The sequence below is a fragment of the Dermacentor silvarum genome, chromosome 2 (assembly GCF_013339745.2).
Source record: "Dermacentor silvarum isolate Dsil-2018 chromosome 2, BIME_Dsil_1.4, whole genome shotgun sequence".
In the NCBI taxonomy this organism is placed as follows: domain Eukaryota; kingdom Metazoa; phylum Arthropoda; class Arachnida; order Ixodida; family Ixodidae; genus Dermacentor; species Dermacentor silvarum.
The window spans coordinates 84526964-84548421 of record NC_051155.1 but is presented as its reverse complement, the minus strand read 5'-3'; the positions used below and the strand labels follow the sequence as shown (position 1 = coordinate 84548421).

The window sequence follows — 21458 nt, the reverse complement described above, 5'->3', positions numbered from 1 at the left end:
ATTTAAGTGCACGTTAAAGAAACCTATGTTGGCAAAATCAACCCGTAGTCCCCTACAAGGACGTGCCCGATGATCATGTTGTGTGTTTCTTTAAAGTTTAACACTTCTGCCCCGATGCGATCCGCCGTGTGGTGTAATGACAGTGCTGACCTTCTCGTAGGCTATGAGCGATGCCCCACAACAACGCCTCCAGCCAACACGTATCTTGCTTTGGGTTCTTTGTAGTACGTGAAGATGCGCAAGTGGTGCACGCAGGGGAAAATCTACTCACCACACTCGTATTGCCCCTAGCGCTCAGCGCTTTACTGATTCGCTATGAAGAACACCGCCAAATACCATGAATTAAGGCAAACACTACAGAAAACTTCGCATGTACTGATACCCACAGTGCATGGGATCTGCATAGCTTTTTTTTTTGATAGCGTAGCTGGAGCGGAATAGTACTTTCTAGCTTTCTGCCCGTTCACTGCTCACGTAGCACTGAAAAGAGGGCGAACGAAGGACTTACCTCTTCTTGTCTGCCACAGTCGCGTTTGGACACCGCATTTATGCAAAAGTATACTGACTTGTAGATCTAGCACAATAAAACAAAATTTCTTTGCGCCTTGTGTTTTGCAAGGTCAAGCAAGCTGTTCGAGATAACTGAAAAACCATCGTGAGCATTTCCACATTGGTGGAATTCTCACGGTGGAGTCCTTCACATTGCAAAACAGGCACGGATGCAAAATTAGACCACAAGGTAACGACGCGGCTTGGCTTAGTGATGGTATGAATAAAAATGAATTGGATTTGTGTGCTCCATACAGCGGCTTTAGGTGGTGATTTCGGGCACACCTTATGGTGCATAGAATGCTATTACATCACATATTCTAGCGAACACTTTCAAAAAATTTTAAGGGCTACCTGTGGCAGATAGGACAATTATACTCATGAGCTGGTCTACTCGAAGGAGCGGACATTACTTACACAAAAAATTGAAATACGTAAACGACTCATTAACAACAAATAACTAATTAGGTTTTAACTAATCACCTTATGGCCCATATTGCAATTTACAAATTCTCGCCGTGGAGTTCGCAAGGCGTGACCCACTTGGAACGAATTCTCAGGATGACACCGATTGCGAGATAAAACCCCAAATTTGCGGAGAAATGCACTGGCGTTCCAGTTAATTTTGTACTTCAATGCATAAAACGACGCTTTTTTAACTTAGTAACTGGAACGCCAATGCATTTCTCCGCACAGTTTGGGAGTTAATATCTCGAAACTGGTGTCACCCTGAGAATTCGTTCCAAGTGGATCCGCCTTGCACACTCTATGAATAGAATTTGTTAATTGCAATATGGGCCATAAGGTAATTAGTTCAGAACATAATTAGTTAATTTTTATTGTTTGACTGTGTATTTCAATTTTTTTTGCAAGTAATGTCCGCCTCTTTAACTACACCAGCTCATTAACTAGAATTGTGCTATCTGCCACAGGCAAAGTGTTTTGAAAGTGTTCGCTGAAACATCCTGCATAGATGAAAATATTACAAGCAGTTTGGCCCATGGAGTAAGGACACCAGCAGCGATTGTCAGTGCAATTCTTGAGATAATTAAGCTGCTGCCGGTGGAGACTAGGTGCACGTGTTTACCGGTCCCAGCAATACTTCCTGGCGGTGATGGTTAAAGAGAAGAACATTTTTAACGGAAACCCGCCATGAGGTAAGTAGTCTAATTAGATGCAATAGTGTAAACAGACAATATCAGGGGCGATTGGGAACCATGCAGTGCCAGGAAAAATTACTGCTCCATGATTTTGTCTAGACACACAACTACGTAGAAGTATAAGACGAGCATCGAGGAAGTGACGAGAAAAGATGTTGTTCTGACGGCAAGTTTTTTGAAACGAACCGGTAGGTTAAAGCAGCTGAAGCAGAAGGAAGAAGGCCTGGTGTTTGTGTTCGATATCTTGCTATATCTGACACTTGTTATGGTTCCTTCAATTTTTATTTGCTTGCTGGGTGAGTACAGGTCACTGTTCGAAATAGGCAGATAAATAAGAATAAGGAAGGTGATCCGAGAGAGCTGCGCTAACATCTGTAACAATAAACATTGAACAATAAGACGTATGGCGAGCGTAATAAACAGGAACAGAATATTAGGTTCTGTCTAAGGTTACCTACTGTTAAAACTACTTTGTTGTGAAAAAAGAGTCCACGTTGATTAGGCGCATCATGCTTCTCCTTATGATGAAGCAAACCACCCAACTGTTTGTGTCCACGGAACAAAAGCTTGCATGATTCATGCCTCCAAAGCAGTAATGATCTGGCTCATCTTGCGTTAGTGGTGGAATGGCACAATTTCCGTGATCGGCGCGCTTTGCCGTGTAGACTGCAGTCAGGGAGCAGTAGGCGTTTATTTTTTTTCGCACAAATTTTTGTCGTACACGATGTGCTTTTCCGGCCCACAGAGCAAGTGGAACACGAAGAAGCAGAGCGACTTGACCTTGTCGACTTCACCTGCTTTCGCCCAGAGTTCGCAACCTGTCAAAAGAAAGCACAGAGGAACTGTAGAACGAGTCCAATGTGCTAATAAACACCATGCAGCTCACACAATCAAGTAGTGCGCATTTCGCAGGTAGTGTGCATTAGTGTCCATTCGTATCTCTCTTGCGCGAACACTTACCATCTCTACGGTGCGGGAGCCTCAGGATGTCGCAGTTATCGTACTCGGAAAAGGCCACCACAAACTCCAGGACAAAATCTTTTTCTAACGGAAATAAGAAAGATAACAGATCGTTAGTGACACACCGATATCTTGTAAAGGAAAAGATCACCTTGAATTTTACGTGTTGGCTTCTGTGCGAGCGTGCTCGTTAGTAATGCATCCGGTGGAATATTTTATTTTTCGGGAACTTTGGGAAGCTGATACTTGATGGTTATTGCTGCGCAGATTAACTAACACATCCTCGCGCGCAATACAGGCCTATAAACCTCAAACAGTCTAGTGTACGCTTTGCGTCCCAGAACATACCTACGCATGAATGGCACCTTTGATACGCTCATACAAGTACTTCCGACTACACCTGGAAGTGATCTGCACGTTTTACGTCCTGCATTAGGTCAAGAAGAGGTCATCCGTCGCTTGCACCCGCTATAACATCCCGGATGCGTCTGCTGAAGTTGTCCTAATCTAGTGCCCTCAACACTTGTACGATACTTTGTGCTTTCTGTGGCGGAATGTACTATGAGTACCCCTCATTTAGTATTTGTAGTGATGTACCTTGTCGTTCTATGTACGCAGCGTTAATTTTCTTTTGTTTTTGGTGTAGTAACTGCGGATAGTGGCTGTTATAGTAACGCACGCTTACACTGAACAATAATGTGTTGGCGACAAATCGCTCTTTGCAAGCTTTGGCTGAATTATGTGGTGTTTTTTAATTTTATTTATTTATTTATTTATTTATTTATTTATTTATTTATTTATTTATTTATTTATTTATCACAGTACCCACAGCGCCATTTCTGGCATTACAGTAAGAGGTTGAAAAAGGAAAGGTACACAAAGTACTACCGCGCTCTGGCGGCGAAAAAAATAATATTGAGATAGGAAAAACGCCAAATTGTTAATCATAAAAGTTTCACAGCAAGGAAGAAAATGAGTCATTTGATGTTATGAACACTATCTCCGAAGAGGGAAGCAGTGACCGGCGTTGACCAATCATGAAGAGAAGATAGTTCCTTGCCATGACAGCAGTGACTTGAATTACCAGCCATGAACACCTGCGCGGAGAGCAATAAATGCGGGAGCGGCAACGCAATTTCGGTATCGCCGGTGCCTGTGCCGTTTTTTCATTAAATGCCTAGTGACTGCAGTGGCTATTATCGGGCAACCCCTCACCGTTTGCTGAGAAAGAACAGAATCTTCTCGATTATTTTGGGTTTACAGGACAAACGGTGGCTGTAGACTCCAGCTGATAATGGCGTTTTATTATTTGATCCCTGCTTTTGGTGTCATATTAGAAATAAGGTGCATGCGGGTAGCGTGAACCACAATATTGTTGAGGAGAAATTTGATGCGTCTGTCAAGAAAATTCTCACAGACAGATGTCATCGCAAGGTCCTATAGTGGTTGCCTTTGATCTGTTTGAATTACCGTGATGTACTGGAAGAAAAAAAACAAATTTGACAACTTTCGAGCTGAGCCCGCATAAATCCAGATGTACTTTTACGATGGAGTGAGGCCACCGAGGTGTCTTGGAATTCATTTGTATAACTGCCATTTAACGCACAATTCTGACAGGCTGTCGCCTTTTATAGAGAGCGGTGTGACACTTTAGCGGCGCCAATACATCGGCGGGGACATTCTCATTACGTATACACGCGGTTCTTCTAACGCCTTAATAACGAAGTGCTCGTCACCTTAAAAATGCTTCGTCATACAGGTAAGTTCATTGGAAAGGTCATGCACCGTATCGCTCACACTAGGACACCCCAAGGACGCTCAGCAAACGAAATCCTTTATTTAACATGAATTCAAAACAGACTTAGTGAAATAGATCGTTAATGTTTGTGTGCGCACTTCGTCTCAGAGAATGTGCAATTGCAACCAGCTTCATTGCACCGAGGTTCAGAGCATGCTTCGCGGCGAAAGGCAGGAGCCACGCAAACAAAAGCTGAACATTGTCGAATGCCGTAATCACATTTCCTGTGGTGAAAATCTTTGGTTCATTTTCGGGATCTACTTCACTGTTGCCTTCTGTGACGTTCGTGCCTTTTCTGGTTTAGCTTGCTTTGAAAACTTCGTCGGTCGTTGACTGTGATTACCTCATCAAGTCGCCAACAGCTGTCACGCATTCGTCAGCCGTCGCACCCGCTGAAGCATTGAAGCAAAAATCATAGGATTTGAGCGATTCCTGGAGCTTTGCAGCAGGAATACTTCTGACGTCGGCGCCCTCCGCAATTGTGTCGCTGATGGTACCGTTAGCGCTAGCACTAAGCGCAACTTCGTAACGTGTGCGCAGTGCAGTTGCGACACCGCTGCGTGGCTTTCTTTGTAATATAACAAATCACCTGTCGGAGACGCCTACATTTCTTTATTATATACACGCGAATTCGTTGTAGTGGTGTTCGGTGTGGAGGCGTTGACAATACATATGAAAGATGGTAATTGGGCCAGGACGTAACACAGAAGTTTCACAGAAACTTCACAGTTTCAAATACAGCGAGTTTCACAGAAACTCGCTGTATTTGAGGTAGCGGTAATGCAATCGTTTTTGTGTGGGACACAAAGTTCGTTCGAGTTCAACGCAACCGGCCGTTGCAATAGGGCCTCCATTGGCTAAGACCGGATAATCGAAATCCGGGTTACATATACACATTGGCTCGTTGTCGTTTTTATATATTGGGCGCTATTTTTCGCGGTCTTTCCAGTGTTTAGAAGCTCATAGTAGATAAACTTGCTCAAAGAGGTCTCTGCACATATATTTTATAAAGAACCGCAACCATCATCAAATGAGTGTGGCTTACCGAGCGAGGAGGATGATTCAATAACGTTTGGAGTGTCATAGCCATCCGAAGCACGTGCCCATGCGTACGCAGTTCGGTTCCTCCTGAGCAGGGGAAGATTCATAAATTATTCACCAACGCTTGGTACACAACATTTTGTTCATTACTTCAAATAGATGCCTACTAATCGGTTAAGTCAATGTGACCGATAATTAAGTTAGAGAGGTAGTTCATAAGTTTGTTGATGCTTCGTAAATCTTCTTGGGTCTGGGACCAAAGCTTTTTAACCCAGCCCTTATTGGGCTAGTGGGGAACCTTCCAAGCAGTGTTAGACTCTCTATCTACGCCGTCAAATACGTCGTTGCATGCACAAATTCGACAACGAAAGATGGCAATCATTCTGTAACTCATTGGACCCACGCAAAGCACTCTCGCATATGGAGAACTCTCCAGGGCATTCGCTCTTCTCAGCCACATCACCCCTTTAAGGTACTGGATCTCCACCAAGGCTATCGAGAAGTGAATGTTGGAGAAGACATTTTTGAGGCAATTGCAAGTGACAAAATGCTACTCAAGGATCTTGAATTGTGCGAAGTTCCCTTCACGCAAGTTTCGCCAATGAACGAACTCTCTCCATGGAAGAATTGGAGGCTGCTTTAGCCATTTGCAGGCGTTCCTCTTCGCCCGGACCGACAACGTAACGTATGCTGCTCTCCGCCACCTTGACCATGAAGTAAGAGAGATTCTGCTGCGTCGTCTCAACGTCCCATGAAGTGACGGTTTTGTTCCCTCTTAGTAGAAGCGTAGCCGTCTTGTACCAATCTTGAAGCAACGAAACTCTCCCCTTGAACTGAAATCATATCGGCCTATTGCTCATGTCAGCTGTGTTGGCAATTTGATAGAAAGAAGGATTCTCACGGGCCTCAAGTGGTTTCTTGAAAATTACAATGTTTATCCAGATGCGATGACAGGTTTTTGACATGATCGTTCGTCAGTAGACAGCGTCATTCATCTTGTGTCTTCGACTCAACAACAGAAATCATCCAAACGCCTCTTTGCAGGGCTGTTTTTAGACGTGTGGGACGCTTATGGCAATTTCCCTCATTCGGAACTGCCTGACCCAAAGGAGGTTCCTGTACTCACCGAGGATGGTCAAACTACCAACCTCTACACCAGCCGCGGGGTTCCATTAGGTGGCGTTTTAAGCTAAGTTTTGTTCAACCTGGCTGTGATTCGGCTGGCGGTATCCCTGCCACAGTCGGTCAATTTACGCAGGTGACATCTGCTTCTGGGCTTGTGGAGTAACTGGGCCGCTGGCTTGCGCAAGGTTACAAAAGGCTGCAACGATGACGTCTACATTTCTTCAGAGACAAGGTCTCGGCGTTTCGTTAAAAAAAAATGTGCATTAGTCGCCTTCACGGCAAAATCGATGACTGAGCCACCCTGTCTCTATTAATGGCCAGCCTATCTTCTACAAAGGAACTCCTCAATCTTTAGGGATCACTGTTTATCGCTACCTCTCCTGGCGCCCCATGTATCCTACCTAGGAAAGACACTCCCTCCTCTCCTGGAGCCCCCATGTATCCTACCTAAGAAAGACACTGCCCTCGATCAGTCACCTGTTCAAAGCCATCGCCGCAAAGGCATCTATGCTGCAACTGTACAAAGCGCTCTTCATTGGTTTTGTGCGTTACAGCACTCCAGTGTTGTCAAGCGCCCGGAAGACAAACATCAGTGTGCTTGAGAGCATGCCAGCTCAAGCACTTAGAACTTGTCTTGGCCTACCGCGATGCGCTTCAACTCGCCGCAACGATTACCATCGCCAGGGTACATACCATCAGCACGTATGCGAGAAAAGAGACACCACAGACACCCTTCGAAATCATCTTCGGCACCTTTCGCGACTACAATCTCAACGCCTTGCTTCTCTCTCAGAAAGTAGACCAGATACAACTTTTTCGGGCATTATAAGCTCCTACCAAGCCTTTGTTCCGTCAGACATTCACGCCTGCAGCAAGATGATCTTGTACTTTGTGGTGTCTCCGGCAGCCACAAGTACGGCTTTCCATTCCAGTAGTTGCAAAGAAGTCCGACTTGCCTACTTGTGCCCTGAATCAAGCCGCTTTACATCTACTGCATGATTCCTACTCTGATTGAATTCCCATTTATACAGATAACTCTTCGACTCTGACCATCTCTACTGGTGCAGTAGTCATTCCGTCGACATCATTCTGCAAGAAGTTCAAGATCAGCCACGTCGCAACATCGACAGGGTCTGAACTTGCTGCCCTCCATAGTACAGTGCTGTATGTGCAAGAACAGGTACCAAACCAATGAGCTATATTCTTGACTCAATAACAGCCCTACAGTCACTCTTATCAGCGTGTGTCCGTCTACTTCTCTCCGGGTGTTTGCGTCTTAAATGCTGGGTTCCATCGTTTCTACTCTTATCAGCTCTGCGCCGCAGCCCGCATTAACAATTGGTAGCAGAGATATGATTACGCTATCATCAAGCGGTGGACAGTAGCCTAGACATTGTATTTCGGTGGCTGCCTGCGCACTGCAACACTACTGGCTGTGAATGCGCCGACAAAGCTGCCGGTGTTGAAGAATCTCGATACCATTGTCGAGAACGGAATGCAGCGCGGCACGTCAGCAGTCTTGCTGATATAACTCTAAGCAAATGGAATACACCGGAGTTTACAACCGGCGCCTATATTCCATGGACCCACAGATGCAATTACAATTTTTACCGGGTTTTAACCAACAAGAGGAAACATTACTGTGCCATCTGCGAATAGGAGTTTCTTTTACAAACGCCTTATCATTCCTAATTGGAATGGCGGACAGTGCCAATTGCAGCACATGTGGTATTGAGCAAATCACGAGACATCTCTTATGTTACTGCCCCAGATACGAAGATGAGAGGAGTGCCCTTCTGACGGCTTTGGGCATTTAGACGACAGGCCTTTTACGGAGGAGATCTTGGGCCCGTGGCCTCGTGTGTCTGCTATGTTCAGGGCTACAAAGGCGCTGCTGTGTTTTTTGCAGGTGCACTGACCTGCATGACCGCCTGTGACGAAATTCAGCGATGAACGCTTTACTGTGCAACTGTGCAGGGTGTGAACTTCTCATTTCTTTCTCTTCTTTCAACCTACTTTTCCCCTTTCCCAGTGAAGGGTAGCCTCAGCCTGGCTAACCTCTCCGCATTTCCCTTATGACTCCTCTCTCTCTCTCTACGCCGACGACAACAGTATGTGGACGTCGGGGGTGACACGGTTCAGCTTCGCGCTCGGCTTCAGAAGGCGGCCTCGTCGACATCATGCTAACTTCGTAAACAAGGACTGGAGGCGAGGTGGGAAAAGTGCGCAGTAGTGGCGTTTACCCGGAAGCCAATGTCTGCATACGGCATATCAATCAACGGACAAGTGATATCGTCCAGAAGAAGTCACATGTTTTTGAGGGCTGTGATTGACAGCGATCTGTCCTGGACTCCTCACCTGAACCACGTGAAAAAGCACCTGATAGCTATTTGTCATCTGTTCAAGTTCCTTGCAGGAAATAACTGGGGGGGGGGGGGTACCCCCCCAGTCAATGTTACAGCTGTACAGGGTGTTGTTTGTTGGACTCCTCCGGTACAGCCTACCTGTTATATCCAACACCTGTAAAACTAATTTACGTACAATTCAGAGCATTTCAGGCTCAAGCTCTTAGGATACGCCTTGGAGTACCACGCAGATAGCCAACGGCTGAAACTATTGCCATTTCTCAAGATTATTCATTCCCGACGCACATCGCCGTCGAAACGATGCGTGTCCGTGTCCAGCGCATTGCCCCGACCCCTTGCCACCACCTCGATGCACTCATCGTGAAAGGACCCTGCACGTCATATAACACAACTGTCAGTGCGTCTCGTGCTTCTCTTACATCGGGGTACGCACCTGCAATCAGGCCTGTGTCCCCTCCATGGTGTTTGTACCGCCATTAAGTACACCTCAGAATTCCAGGACTTCTGATAAAGTCAGGTCTATCACCGTCTGCACTAAAGCAATTGAGCTTACTCCTGCTGTACGAGAGATGCAGTAGCCACGTACACATCTATACTGTCAGTTCTTACCGATGAGAGGAATAACACTGCGATTCAAGACGTCACATGTCAAGATGTCCACGGCTGCAGAACGCATGGCCCCGCGCAGTGAACTATAATTTATTGACACAGAGAGTCCTGGTACACGGGCTGTGTTTCTGACTCGAGACTTTACACAGTATGTAGTCAGTTCTCCGACGAGGAGCTCACGAACAACTAACGTAGGAAATTGTCAAACTTCACCATGACCTCAAACAGAAAGGCCATGAAATTATTTTCGAGTGGCTACCTGGCCATTGCAGGGATCAGTGAAATGATCACGCAGACAAAGCTGCCCGAGAGTCCCATCAAGAACAACACAGCATTCCTATTCCTTTTTACAGAACAGACGCTGCAAAGCTGTTTCGTCACCTGGCTAGCAAGCTCCCTTTAACAGAGTGGAAAGCCCCAAATGTAAGGCGCACCACGTTACATGAACTGAGCCCTCAGCTCCAACTCCGACCGCCACCCGTGATTCACCGACGTGAGGCATCGCTTCTATACCGGTTGTGGTTGGGAGTTGCTTTCACGAAGGCGTACACTGCTCTGATTCGAATGACCGACAGTGATGCGTGCGACGTCTGCGGCGGCGAAGAGGACATCGAACATTTATTGTGTCATTGCCATCGATTTCAGTCGGAAAGACAAACATTATCCATCACATGGCGACGACTGGACGATCGGCCGTTGTCCGTGCAAGTGCTACATGGAGACCGTCCCCATCGCTCGTCGGCCGACAAAGCTCTGAAGGCACTTTTGTCTTTCTTGAGGGGGACTGGCCTATGTGAACGCCCTTGACTTGCTCAGGCCCTCCACGTGCACGCGCGAGCTCACCGCGTCCTTCGCTGTGAGCTCGCGTAGCTCGGTTGAATACAGACCAATACCAAGTGGCCCAACTTGCAATCCTAATATGCTATGACAACACATCCTCATAATCACTTTTCGCTGCACTTCTCAGCCATGAATTTTGTGGGTAAGTAGGTACATATTGCTTATTTAATTACCCGCCACGGTAGCACCTGAGCACGAGGTCTTATGTTCGATTGCGGCTGCGGAGGCAGCTTTCTGTCAGGAGCGCAATGCAAGAAACGTTCATGTAGCATGCTTCTGGTGCATGTTATTGAGCCCCAGGTGGCCGAAATTAACCTGCAGCCCTTCATTACAGCGTCCCCCATATAACCCACTGTCGAGATTCGGGAAGCTAAACTACATCGTTTAGATAGAGTACTCGTTATCTCGCGGATGTGTTAAAGATCCTAGGCGTACCGATGCGACGGTACCGATACCCTGTCCAAATCTGCCTGCGTGTAAGAGGGAAGATCATCACAGGCATCGCTGGTCGCCGCCATTAGCTGCACCACAAAACAAACGACAGAAAGGAGGGAAAGGGTGCAAAGATCTTCCAGAAGAATGTTTGCAGTTGGCTCTTACAAACGAAGAAAAAAAACGAAGAATGCTGGAAACAATGTTTATCCTCATGCGCTTAAATATCACTTTTAGTGTTGTTACAAGCCGCTGCGCAGGCATGTCATATTCATTAGCTCGGTGCTTACGAAAATAGTATGCAGATGCAATGCATACCTATATATAATCTGTGGAAAACGAACCTTTCGTGTAGTAGTTGATTAATTGCCATTAGGCTGTTTATCTTCCTGCTGCGCGTTTTGTTTCTCTCGACTTCTTCACTCACCATTGACGTACCTCTTAACCTCACTCTTGTTTTTCGCGAGCCATTTCCTGTGCACCTGTGCTCTTCTATACAGCGGCAGACGTAGTTCCCCTTGGGAGCAGTTAATGCGAGCTAGCTCTCCTTCTCTTGACTATGATATTTCTTTATGTACGCGAACATAATATTAGCGACAATATGTGCCTGTCCGGCAAGACACGGCGACACCGACGGCGCGACCCACGTGACAATCCTAAGCACGGATTACACAGTCTCCAGGATCTCCGGGATCGTCACGGTTTCCGTTACACCATCTCTGGGAGTCGGCACACTTTGATATAAGTGGTGCCAAAAATCCGTCGTCTATGACTTGTTTCCGGCTTTACAATGGCTTCCACTGCATTTAACCAGCAAAAGCATAGCGCATCCTCCGAGACTTGCGCGCGCTGGCAGGTTTGGCTCCGGCCGTACCATTCGCACGAGGGAGCATAACTTCAGTGGTGGGCGTTGCTGGCTCATTCTAGGCACCATGGCGCTCGCACCAGAGGGTTTTTCATGCGTTGAGGCTTTCACGCTCGGGTAATGCCGCTGCGGCGAGAAGAGCAGGATCTTGCAGTGCTATAGGATCCCTTACTGATTAGAAAATGATGGCTGAAGGTGTACGAGGGCCATTTATTCTCAAATGCGTTATTTTTTTTGTGCACACATAGGCACACTATTTTCACGTTGATATAAAGAAGTGATATATCTCTCGAATAGTTCGTCATGAGACGGGTAGAAAGTATGAACCGCCACTATCTAGCCTATTTCAAATAACTTGTGAACTACGTATCTAGTGTTAATTTTGTTTGCGAATTAACAAACCTTACTCGCAGGAATAAGTGTGACATTTAAAAGGCAAACATTCCAGGTGAAGTGTCACTTAGAGTACAAACACACAATGAATTTATCAGGTAAGGCGTAGCAAGCTTTAAGGAAGGCTTCATTGCGGAATCAAGAAAACCAGTGTGTTATCATGCGTACCGTAGTTTTAAAGACTGGATGGAGCAAGACATTGCTCGCGAAGCTGAAAATGATAAATTATTCAATTATTTACTCGTTTATTTGTATACTTTAGTTGCCGCCCAAACAGGCATTATCATAATTATGAACAGTACGATTGAAATGTTAATTATACCGAACACAAGTACGCCTGTCTCATCGCATGCACACGTCTGCTTAGGGCATGTTTGCATTATTATTTGAAGAAAACACATCTTATGACGATGTTTCGGACAGCGCGTGAATGGCTTTAGGAAAAATAAAGAGGAGAAAGAGCGCTCACTTCCAACTGATTTTTATTTTCGAGAAGAGCAATGTAGAAACACAGGTATCTAGAAAATTGCAATAACAGGGACAATAAAGTCGCGTCAAATCGCTTATAGCACGTGCCAACGATTGCCCCTTAACCTGGCCAAGATATCGCACTATCACGCTGAAGGCGTGATAGTGCGGCAAGAAGGGGTGCTTATGCATCGGTCACCAAGCGTACAAACAGTTTCTGCTTCTATTATTTCACGTGTTAACGGGGACCTGTGACTTGCCAGTACAACACACTGATCAAGAAGGCGGATGCAGCCACAATCTTGAATGCCCATATGGTCCTGCACCACATTATGCACATTATTTCGGTGCTCACGCAGCGTTGAGATATCTGAGACATCTGCTAGTAGGCCGAACATATCTTTTTACAGACGTCAGTGGGAACGAGTAAACACTGCGCAGGGAACGAAACGTGACCTGTGCTGGTCAGAAAACGAAGACATGTTAGCGCGTGGTGCGTTAACTTTTTTCCACAGTTTTTGTAGCTTCTCAGGTGCCGAAAAAACCACCCTCACACTGGCACGCTGACTAATCTTTTGTTTGTCACCAGCTTTTTTGGATGCCTGCCGCTTCTCGGTGGACAGGCAATGCCTGTTCCATATGAAGCTACAATAGTCCTAGTTTAATTTGAAAATTTTTAGACAGCAATCGCCCCAGTCTTTGCGGCCGTTACCTACTGAAAATTTAACAGACGAACTCATTGAGGTGCTTAACGTGCACACGCAGTATTCAGTTTAAAGCCAAGCCCTGACAGACGACTTTAAAAGTAAAAAGAGAGTAAAAGTAAAAATAAAGTGACTTTAACGCTTTTGTACGTTGATGATGACATTTTATGCTGTACTTCAGGTTTCTTGACTATGATATGCTTCAGCTGTTTTCTACGCTGAAGTAGAGTTTGCAGGATCTGCATTAGGGCGTCATAAGGTACGCTTGTCTCTATTTTTTGTACCGTTTTGTGCTCTGAGTTCATCTGTTTATGCAACTTTATGATTTGGTTGTTACACTTAATGAATTTTCTGGTATATTTCTACTCAGGGATGTTTTGTAGTTGAGCGTACCGACTGGCTGCGCGTAATTCTATATGTCACTGTCAATGTGATCACGCAATATTTCTACACTTAGACCTCAAAGGGCGCCGTGCGGAGGTGTTGGGGCCAAGCTTAAGTCTAATGTCTCGAATCCCTGGTTATGAAACGTTAACCATGTTCTCACGAAGGCATGCGCACAAGAGCAGTGAATCGTAAATGATTCAGTAGAGTCCCTACAGACAAAAATGAGGTTGGCATTAGCACGTAAAAGTATGAATACGAACGATGAGTGGAACAGTTCGCGTCCGCCATTTGCGTCAACGGAAAAGCTCGTTACAATGAAAGGATACTCACACTGAGCCATCCTTTGGATCCGTTGTTCCAAAAATGTTTGTTGTGTAGTTTTCCTTGTCGTTAACAGAAATTAGTTCGTTGAATACGCACTTGCTGTTGGGTCCGTAGAATGGCTCGTCCGCATAGGATCTCATATACAGGTAATACCTTCCCGGCGCTGTGAGTGCCTGCAAAAAGGAATGTTATAATAAAGGCGGCTTGATGAAAGCAGGCGCGAACTGCCTGCGTTGTACTACTAGGTAATATCGGTCTCATTGCCAACGTGATGGTTTGTCCAACGACCTCGGTAGCAGAACATTATTTCGTTTACATTTTGCTGCAGCTGCACCAACTTAACGTGGGGCTAAGGCAGGCATTGGTGATAGGATACTAAGCGAAAATATTGTTACCAAGTGCTGCTCGCGCTTACCAAACCTCTTTCCCCGTAATAATATGTACACAGAACACGAGTGTATATAGCATCAAAAGAACAAAGGCGGCAGTACTCCTGCACAAATAAATAGACAAAAAAGAAAGACCGTATCAATGCAGAAACACAGAGAAAACATGAATAAATATCGCAGAAAGTATTAAAACCGACAAGAAACCTAATTCAAACGGGTAATAAACAAATAATGACATCGTTTTTAAACGAAACATTAGCTTGTGAACCAAGGAAACAAACATTATATCAAATGTTTGAGTACTAGAACAACAAAAACAACCATAAGAAGAACAACAAGACGCGTTAGTTATTTTCCAGCAAGTATATCAACAAAGTGATCACGTATCAACAAAATTCTTCGGACGCTAGTGTCACTGGTAGTTCGTGACACCGAAAGCATTCGAGACAGCGACCTCTAAATGAATAATAATCATAATAATCGCAAATAATCTATAGTCAGGACATTGCATAGTTGTAATAATAGGACAATCAGAAGTAAAGAATTTGATTTATTCCTCGAGCGACGAAGGAAGTCACACTAAAAAAGTGTCGGCGCTATGTGACGATAGTGAATTCGTGTACTCAGCGGTTCTACCCATACACGTGATACATCTTTAGTTCATAGCTGCGTCAGCGACTAGATGACTCATTGTGCTGAAAGAGGTTAGAGGTTCGATACAGACGACACCGAAAGTGGCGGTATAGAGTTTGCGACTTTTCAAGTTTTTCTTCTAAACTGATCGAAAATTTTCAAACTTGTATTGTTTACTATATATGAGGAACAAAAGAGCCCGTCCACACCCGTATACACGCTCCGTATTATTGGACGCATTAAGCGAGTTATGCATCGGGGCCTGTGTTTGCAGATATTCTTACGCTACAACTGTTCTTAAGAGCGAATGCTGCCCACTCCCGAAGCTGGTCATTATTACCGATGGCGGCCTGCCAATGGCAAAGAGCATTTACGAATGAAAAGCTTCGTGAGTTCGGCCCCAGGATCTTACGTTCTACAGAAAACAGGTAGACTCAACTCCATTTGACGTCTACGTAAAGTATACTTGGTGCGAGTGGCTCATGGATCATGTGTGTGTGTGTGTGTGTGTGTGTGTGTGTGTGTGTGTGTGTGTGTGTGTGTGTGTGTGTACAAATGTTAGTATTAAAGGGCAGCATGCTATACGCAGAAAGAATTGTAATTTTTTTGCAGTGAATTATAGACAGGTTGGATATTACATGCACATATTTACATGCAGTACATCATATACCGTGTGTCCCAGCTACCGCTGGCCGAGTTGTTCAAAGAAACAAAAGATTAAAGAAAAAAAGTTAGTGCAAGATGCTATTATGAAATCTACAGTGTTTGGCCGTCAGAAGTGTGACTGCTGAACACTGTGGGTCTTACGATTGTATCTTGCACTGTATTTTTTTGGACACCTTGGCTTACGTTAACTGGGACACCTAGTATATATTATTTGTTTAAATATTCAGTGGTGATACATAGTGTCGTGTTGCACTCACAGTGTTTCGTGTGCGTGGATCGATTCTAGAGAAACTGCGGATCGCAACGCGCCAAGCGTCTCAACGCACTGTTTTGCCCGCGAGAAACGGTGTTTTATGCCGTTTGTCGACGGATATGCGTGCGTGGCAAGGGAACAAGAATAGCCTGGCAAGGGAACAAAAATTCAGGATTGCCAGTCAGCCTCGAGAGTCTGTAAAGGAGTACGTTTATCTAGGTCAATAACTCACCGGGGACCCTGATCATGAGAAAGAAATTCACAGAAGAATAAAATTGGGTTGGAGTGCATACGGCAGGCATTGCCAAATCCTGACTGGGTGCTTTCCACTGTCGTTGCAAAGAAAAGTCTACCATCATTGCATTCTACCGGTGCTAACGTATGGGGCAGAAACTTGGAGGCTAACAAAGAAGCTCGAGAAAAGGTTAAGGACCGCATAAAGAGCAATGGAACGAAAAATCTTAGGACCAACGTTAAGAGACAGGAAGCGAACGGTGTGGATCAGAGAAGAAACGGGGATAGCCGATATTCTAGTTGACATTAAGCGGAAGAAATGGAGCTGGGCAGGCCATGTAATGCGTAGGAGGGATAACCGGTGGACCATTAGGGTTACAGAATGGATCCAAGAGAAGGGAAGCGCAGTCGAGGTCGGCAGAAAACCAGATGGGATGGTGAAATTAGGAAATTTGCAGGCGCAAGTTGGAGTACTCTAGCGCAAGACAGGGATAATTGGAAATCGCAGGGAGAGGCCTTCGTCCTGCATTGGACATAAAATATAGGCTGATGATGATGATGCGTGCGTGGCATAATAATTTCAATATTAGGCTTGTGTGCTAGAGGCCCTGTGTGCAAATTCAGCCGTCGGACAATTTTTCATGTTTTTTAAATTCTTTATAACGCTGTGCTTGTTGAGAATAATGAGTTTTCAAAGTCACAAAGCTATTTGAAGCCAAATGATGAAGTTTAGGCTAATACATATACTAACCATCATTTCCATACTGGATGAATCGACCGGCTTGCAACTCCCGTCGACACCAGCGCCACAGTTTCCTTTAGTAATTATTGTATGAAACTATATGCTTAAAACAGCAAACTACTTCTTCACTCCCCCTTTCCTATAGTTGGCGCCACCATCCCTTTAAACGCGTTCGGCGTTAGCGGTGAAATACGTACGAGAAATTTCCCGGGACTGGGCAAGAAAGCTTCGCTTTAATAGCTCGGCGCTGTGCCAGAACTAAACATGTTGGTATTAGCACACACTAAAAAATGTTCGCGCCAAATAACAGAGAAGTCTGTCGGAGATTTATGCTATAAGATTCATCAAGAAAGACAACCAAGCTGTACAAGCGACATCTCGCACTCTTAGGGAGAACTATGTTTTGTTTCATGCATAGCGGGCAACGCTGTAGAGGCTAAAACGCCTTCCTTTAGTAGCAGAGTTCCCAGCAAAAAATATTTCGAAGTTTTCTAGTAGCTATTACGTTACTGTTTTTTTTATTTAGGCTAAGCTATAAATGAAGTTATATACGTTAAAACTTAACAAACTCTGTTACACGGCTGCTTATACATTGTTCTAGATCATTTAAATTTTACCTTTAAAGGTAAAATTCTACGCTTCTACACTTTGTATAGAATTCGAATCTCTTACTTGGGCACGACTTGGGAGGGGGAGGTAATAACTAGGCCACCATGACGGGTCAAAGCTAAGAAGGAGCTGAGTGCATGGAGCTGGGACGCTATAACGTAAAGCTATTCTAAACTTTTCTACTCCAATTCTGCAATCAGCCCACCACGATTGGTCAAAACATTTTCAGGTCACTCTCAACTTCACCTGTCTGTCACGCGAAGTCACGGAAACCGTGATAGCTCCCCCATCTGTTGTAACGTGTACACACTGATTATGCATAATTAAACCGCACAAAAGAAGAATAATTATTCCTGATTCGACGCTTTTTCACCATTAGCCCTCTGCTATTGGTCCAATGTACTCGGGTAGCGCCCACTTCGCCTGTCTGTCACGCGACCTAACAAAACCGCGAAAACTCACTGCGTCAAAGTGATGTGTACGCGAAAAAAAATGCATTAATATGCTGAAGAAAACGTAATTTTTTTTCTTAATATCCAGAGACTGCCCCGTTCCGAAAGGAATAGAAGATGGCTGCCCGCCGATCGCTCAGGCCCTCGCTACTCGCACCTGCCAGTGAGCATGTATTTATTTGCGCATGATAAAGCTTTTTGCGTGGCAGTAAAACGTTATTGAGCCCTTTCGGCACGTATACGACATCGCTCTGCCAACTCTTCCTTGCTGAGGATCCGTTTTAGAGGCATTCTTATCCTTCCGTTGCAAGCCGCCGCGATTTTCGACCAGCTATCGCAAGCTAAGTAAGGCTAAGCGGACCAATCGGAGAAGCCGGTACCACCCTCTTCATGTGGTTATCTTTTTTCACTGTGCTGGCTCGGCCCCATCGAAATCCTCTCCACTATAGAGCATGCTCCTCGCCTCTTGTCAGCCAATTAGAGAACAAACACTCAGTGCAAGGTTATTCGTTTTGAAAGCGAACAAAGGTGCATGACCTCCTATAAAGGAGGCGAGTGTTTGTTTGGGTTGTTCAGGTAACGCTGCGGGTCGCTGCCCGATGCTTGCGTCGGTGGTTACGTAAATTTGACGGAAGGAAATTGAAATAAAAACAGTTTGGAATAGGTTTACATTATAGCGCCCCTGTATGGTTAACTTCGAATGTAAATCTGGTACTTCTGTTTTAAATCTTTGGGATACATTCGAGAACTTGATGCTCAGTTGCATAGAACATTCTCTAATGGTCGGTTATCATCATCATCATCATCATCAGCCTATATTTTTATGTCCACTGCAGGACGAAGCCCTCTACCCTGCAATCTCCAATTACCCCTGTCTTGCGCTAGCGTATTCCAACTTACGCCTGCGAATTTCCTAACCTCATCATCCCACCTGACTTTCTGCCGTCCTCGACTGCGCTTCGCTTCTCTTGGTATCCATTCTGTAACCCTAATGGTCCACCGGTTATCCACCCTACACATTACATGGCCTGCCCAGCTCCATTTCTTCCGCTTAATGTCAACTAGAATATCGTCTACCCCCGTTTGTTCTCTGATCCACACCGCTCTCTTCCTGTCTCTTAACGTTACTCCTAAGATTTTTCGTTCCATCGCTCTTTGTGCGGTCCTTAACTTGTTCTCGAGCTTCTTTGTTAACCTCCAAGTTTCTGCCCCATATGTTAGCACCGGTAGAATGCAATGATTGTACACTTTTCTTTTCAACGACAGTGGTAAGCTCCCAGTCAGGATTTGGCAATGCCTGCCGTATGCACTCCAACCCAATTTTATTCTTCTGTAAATTTCTTTCTCACGATCAGGGTCCCCTGTGAGTAATTGACCTAGATAAACATATTCCTAGGTCAATTACTCACAGGGGTTATACCCGATTACAAAGGTTATGGCAGCTTGCCTACCAGATATAAACAGGTCAATGCCGACTCAAGTATCCACTAGAAGCCAACAAAAAAGTGAAGTGAGGCTGTCACATTTGTTCACATACTTCGTGCAGAGTAAATGAACTTCCAGATATTGGTAAATGTGTTGAAATAAATCAACCAAGTTTTGTTTGCCACAGGTTGTCACGATGTTTTGTTTTCTAGTTTTAGGAGGCAGAAATGACAAGGTACGACTTTGAATTCAATAAGAAAACAAATAATTTTCGAATGTGCGCTCTGTATATAGACTTTTTCATCAGGCGAGGGGCGAAGGGCGCGCCGCGAGCCCTTCTTCTCGTCTGAATTGTGCGAGTCGGCGCAAGGCAGGCCCGCTTAGAACAAATTCTCAGGATGACACCAGTTTCGAGATAATAATTCCTGAATTATTCGGAGAAATGCATGGGCGTTCCAGTTACTTTTGTGCTTCAATGCTTGAAACGGCGTTTTCTGAACTCCACGGTTAGAATTTCTAAATTGCAATATGGGCCATGAGGTGATTACTTAAAAACATAATAAGTAATTTTTTGTTAATTAGTCGAATATAAAATTCAATGTTAAGTGCAAGTATTGTCTGCCTCTTCGAGTAGACCAGCTCATGATGCAGAATTGTGCTATCTACCACAGGAAACCTTTAAACGTTTTGAAACTGTTCGCTGAAACGCCCGGTATAAGCTTAGTGCAGCGGTTTTGACTTTTTATTCTGTAAAGCAATAATTTCCAAAGGGGACCACATAAAAAGAATATGACGGCTATTTCCGAGGACAAAATTTTCTTCAAACAGGCGAGTTCGTCGGAGAGATAGGGCCAAACAAGAGCGAACAAAAATATCGGTTTGAAACCCCTTGCGGCTCGAAAAGTTTCAATCACGCTTGTTTGGAATGGTTAATAGGCCGCTTTAGTCGTCATCTATCCCCCAAAAGAAGAAAAAGAAACACGGACTAACGTCGAAAGACCACATATGGTCAAGCACTACTCGGTCCATGCGCTACTGAACAAACCGACTCATAATGGGGCAGCACAGGAGCGGAAGCTTGACCATTCCGCAGCCCGCCGCTAGACCACTCGACAAGTGTGATTAACACTGTTCGGTATGGTATAAATACTAACCAAAGCTACTATATTCGTGTGAAGAAATCGTGCCCAACAAACGAGGTAGTCGCACAATGTGTCGACACAAAAGAATTTCAAAGCTTCTTTAACAATATAACTTATTGCGTAGCCAAACGGTGGCCGCGTTATTACGATCGTCGCGTATGTTTCTTAATTACTAATTACTGCTACACCAAATCATAGAAGTACACGGAGAATGTTGTAGTAAGGCCACATACTTTAAACCAGTATTTAGAAGTGCACAAGCGGTCTCCGAGGCTGATTGTAGGCTCAAACACGCGCGCATATCACAATGTGTGCTTCGTCCACCTCAACGCCAGCTGAAATTCTGGCCGTGTCGTCTTAAATCACTTGAGTAGGTTTCACAGAACCATTTCTCACGTTGGAGATGCCACATCGTACTAAATAAACGGCGTTTAGGCGAGAACAACCACCAGGGCCAGTATTTTGTAGCGATGCCTTTCCGGTGCTAATGCCTTTTCGCCCTTATCGCGCTTACTGCCACCGAGCGTGTACCTAGCTTACAAAACGGAACGCTCACCCAAGCCTGCATGCTGACTGCTCATAGATGGCGCCACTGCCTGCGCAACAGGCCGGTGCCCATTAAAAAAAAGAAAAAGGTCTATATTTTGTAATTTTACTATGCTGATGTCCCTAGTCAAAAAAAAAAAAAAATGGGCGCAACATTCAATACCATTTGCTTACCTTCCAAGCATTTTGATAGGGTGATAAATCTGGTCTGAGCTCGGGAGGCTGTGCTCGGCTCAGGGCAAAAGCCATCGTTATGAACAGAGCTCCTATTATGCTGTTCCTAACGGTTCTCGGTAATGATGTCATGCTAGGAGAAAGTCCGCGTCCAATGTATACCTGAAAGAAT

At 44.9% G+C, this 21458-nt stretch overlaps 1 protein-coding gene across 1 annotated transcript; it reads right to left on the bottom strand.

Moving 5' to 3' along the window:
- Window positions 1-2391: 2391 nt before the first annotated feature.
- Window positions 2392-21443, bottom strand: LOC125943077 (uncharacterized). The gene is made up of 5 exons (XM_049661435.1): window positions 21287-21443; window positions 14028-14194; window positions 5513-5595; window positions 2670-2753; window positions 2392-2527 (listed from the first exon to the last, which is right to left on the bottom strand). Exons 1-5 carry the CDS (start codon window positions 21416-21418, stop codon window positions 2400-2402), a joined length of 594 nt encoding a protein of 197 aa, XP_049517392.1. The 5' UTR covers window positions 21419-21443; the 3' UTR covers window positions 2392-2399.
- Between the last annotated feature and the right edge of the window lie 15 nt (window positions 21444-21458).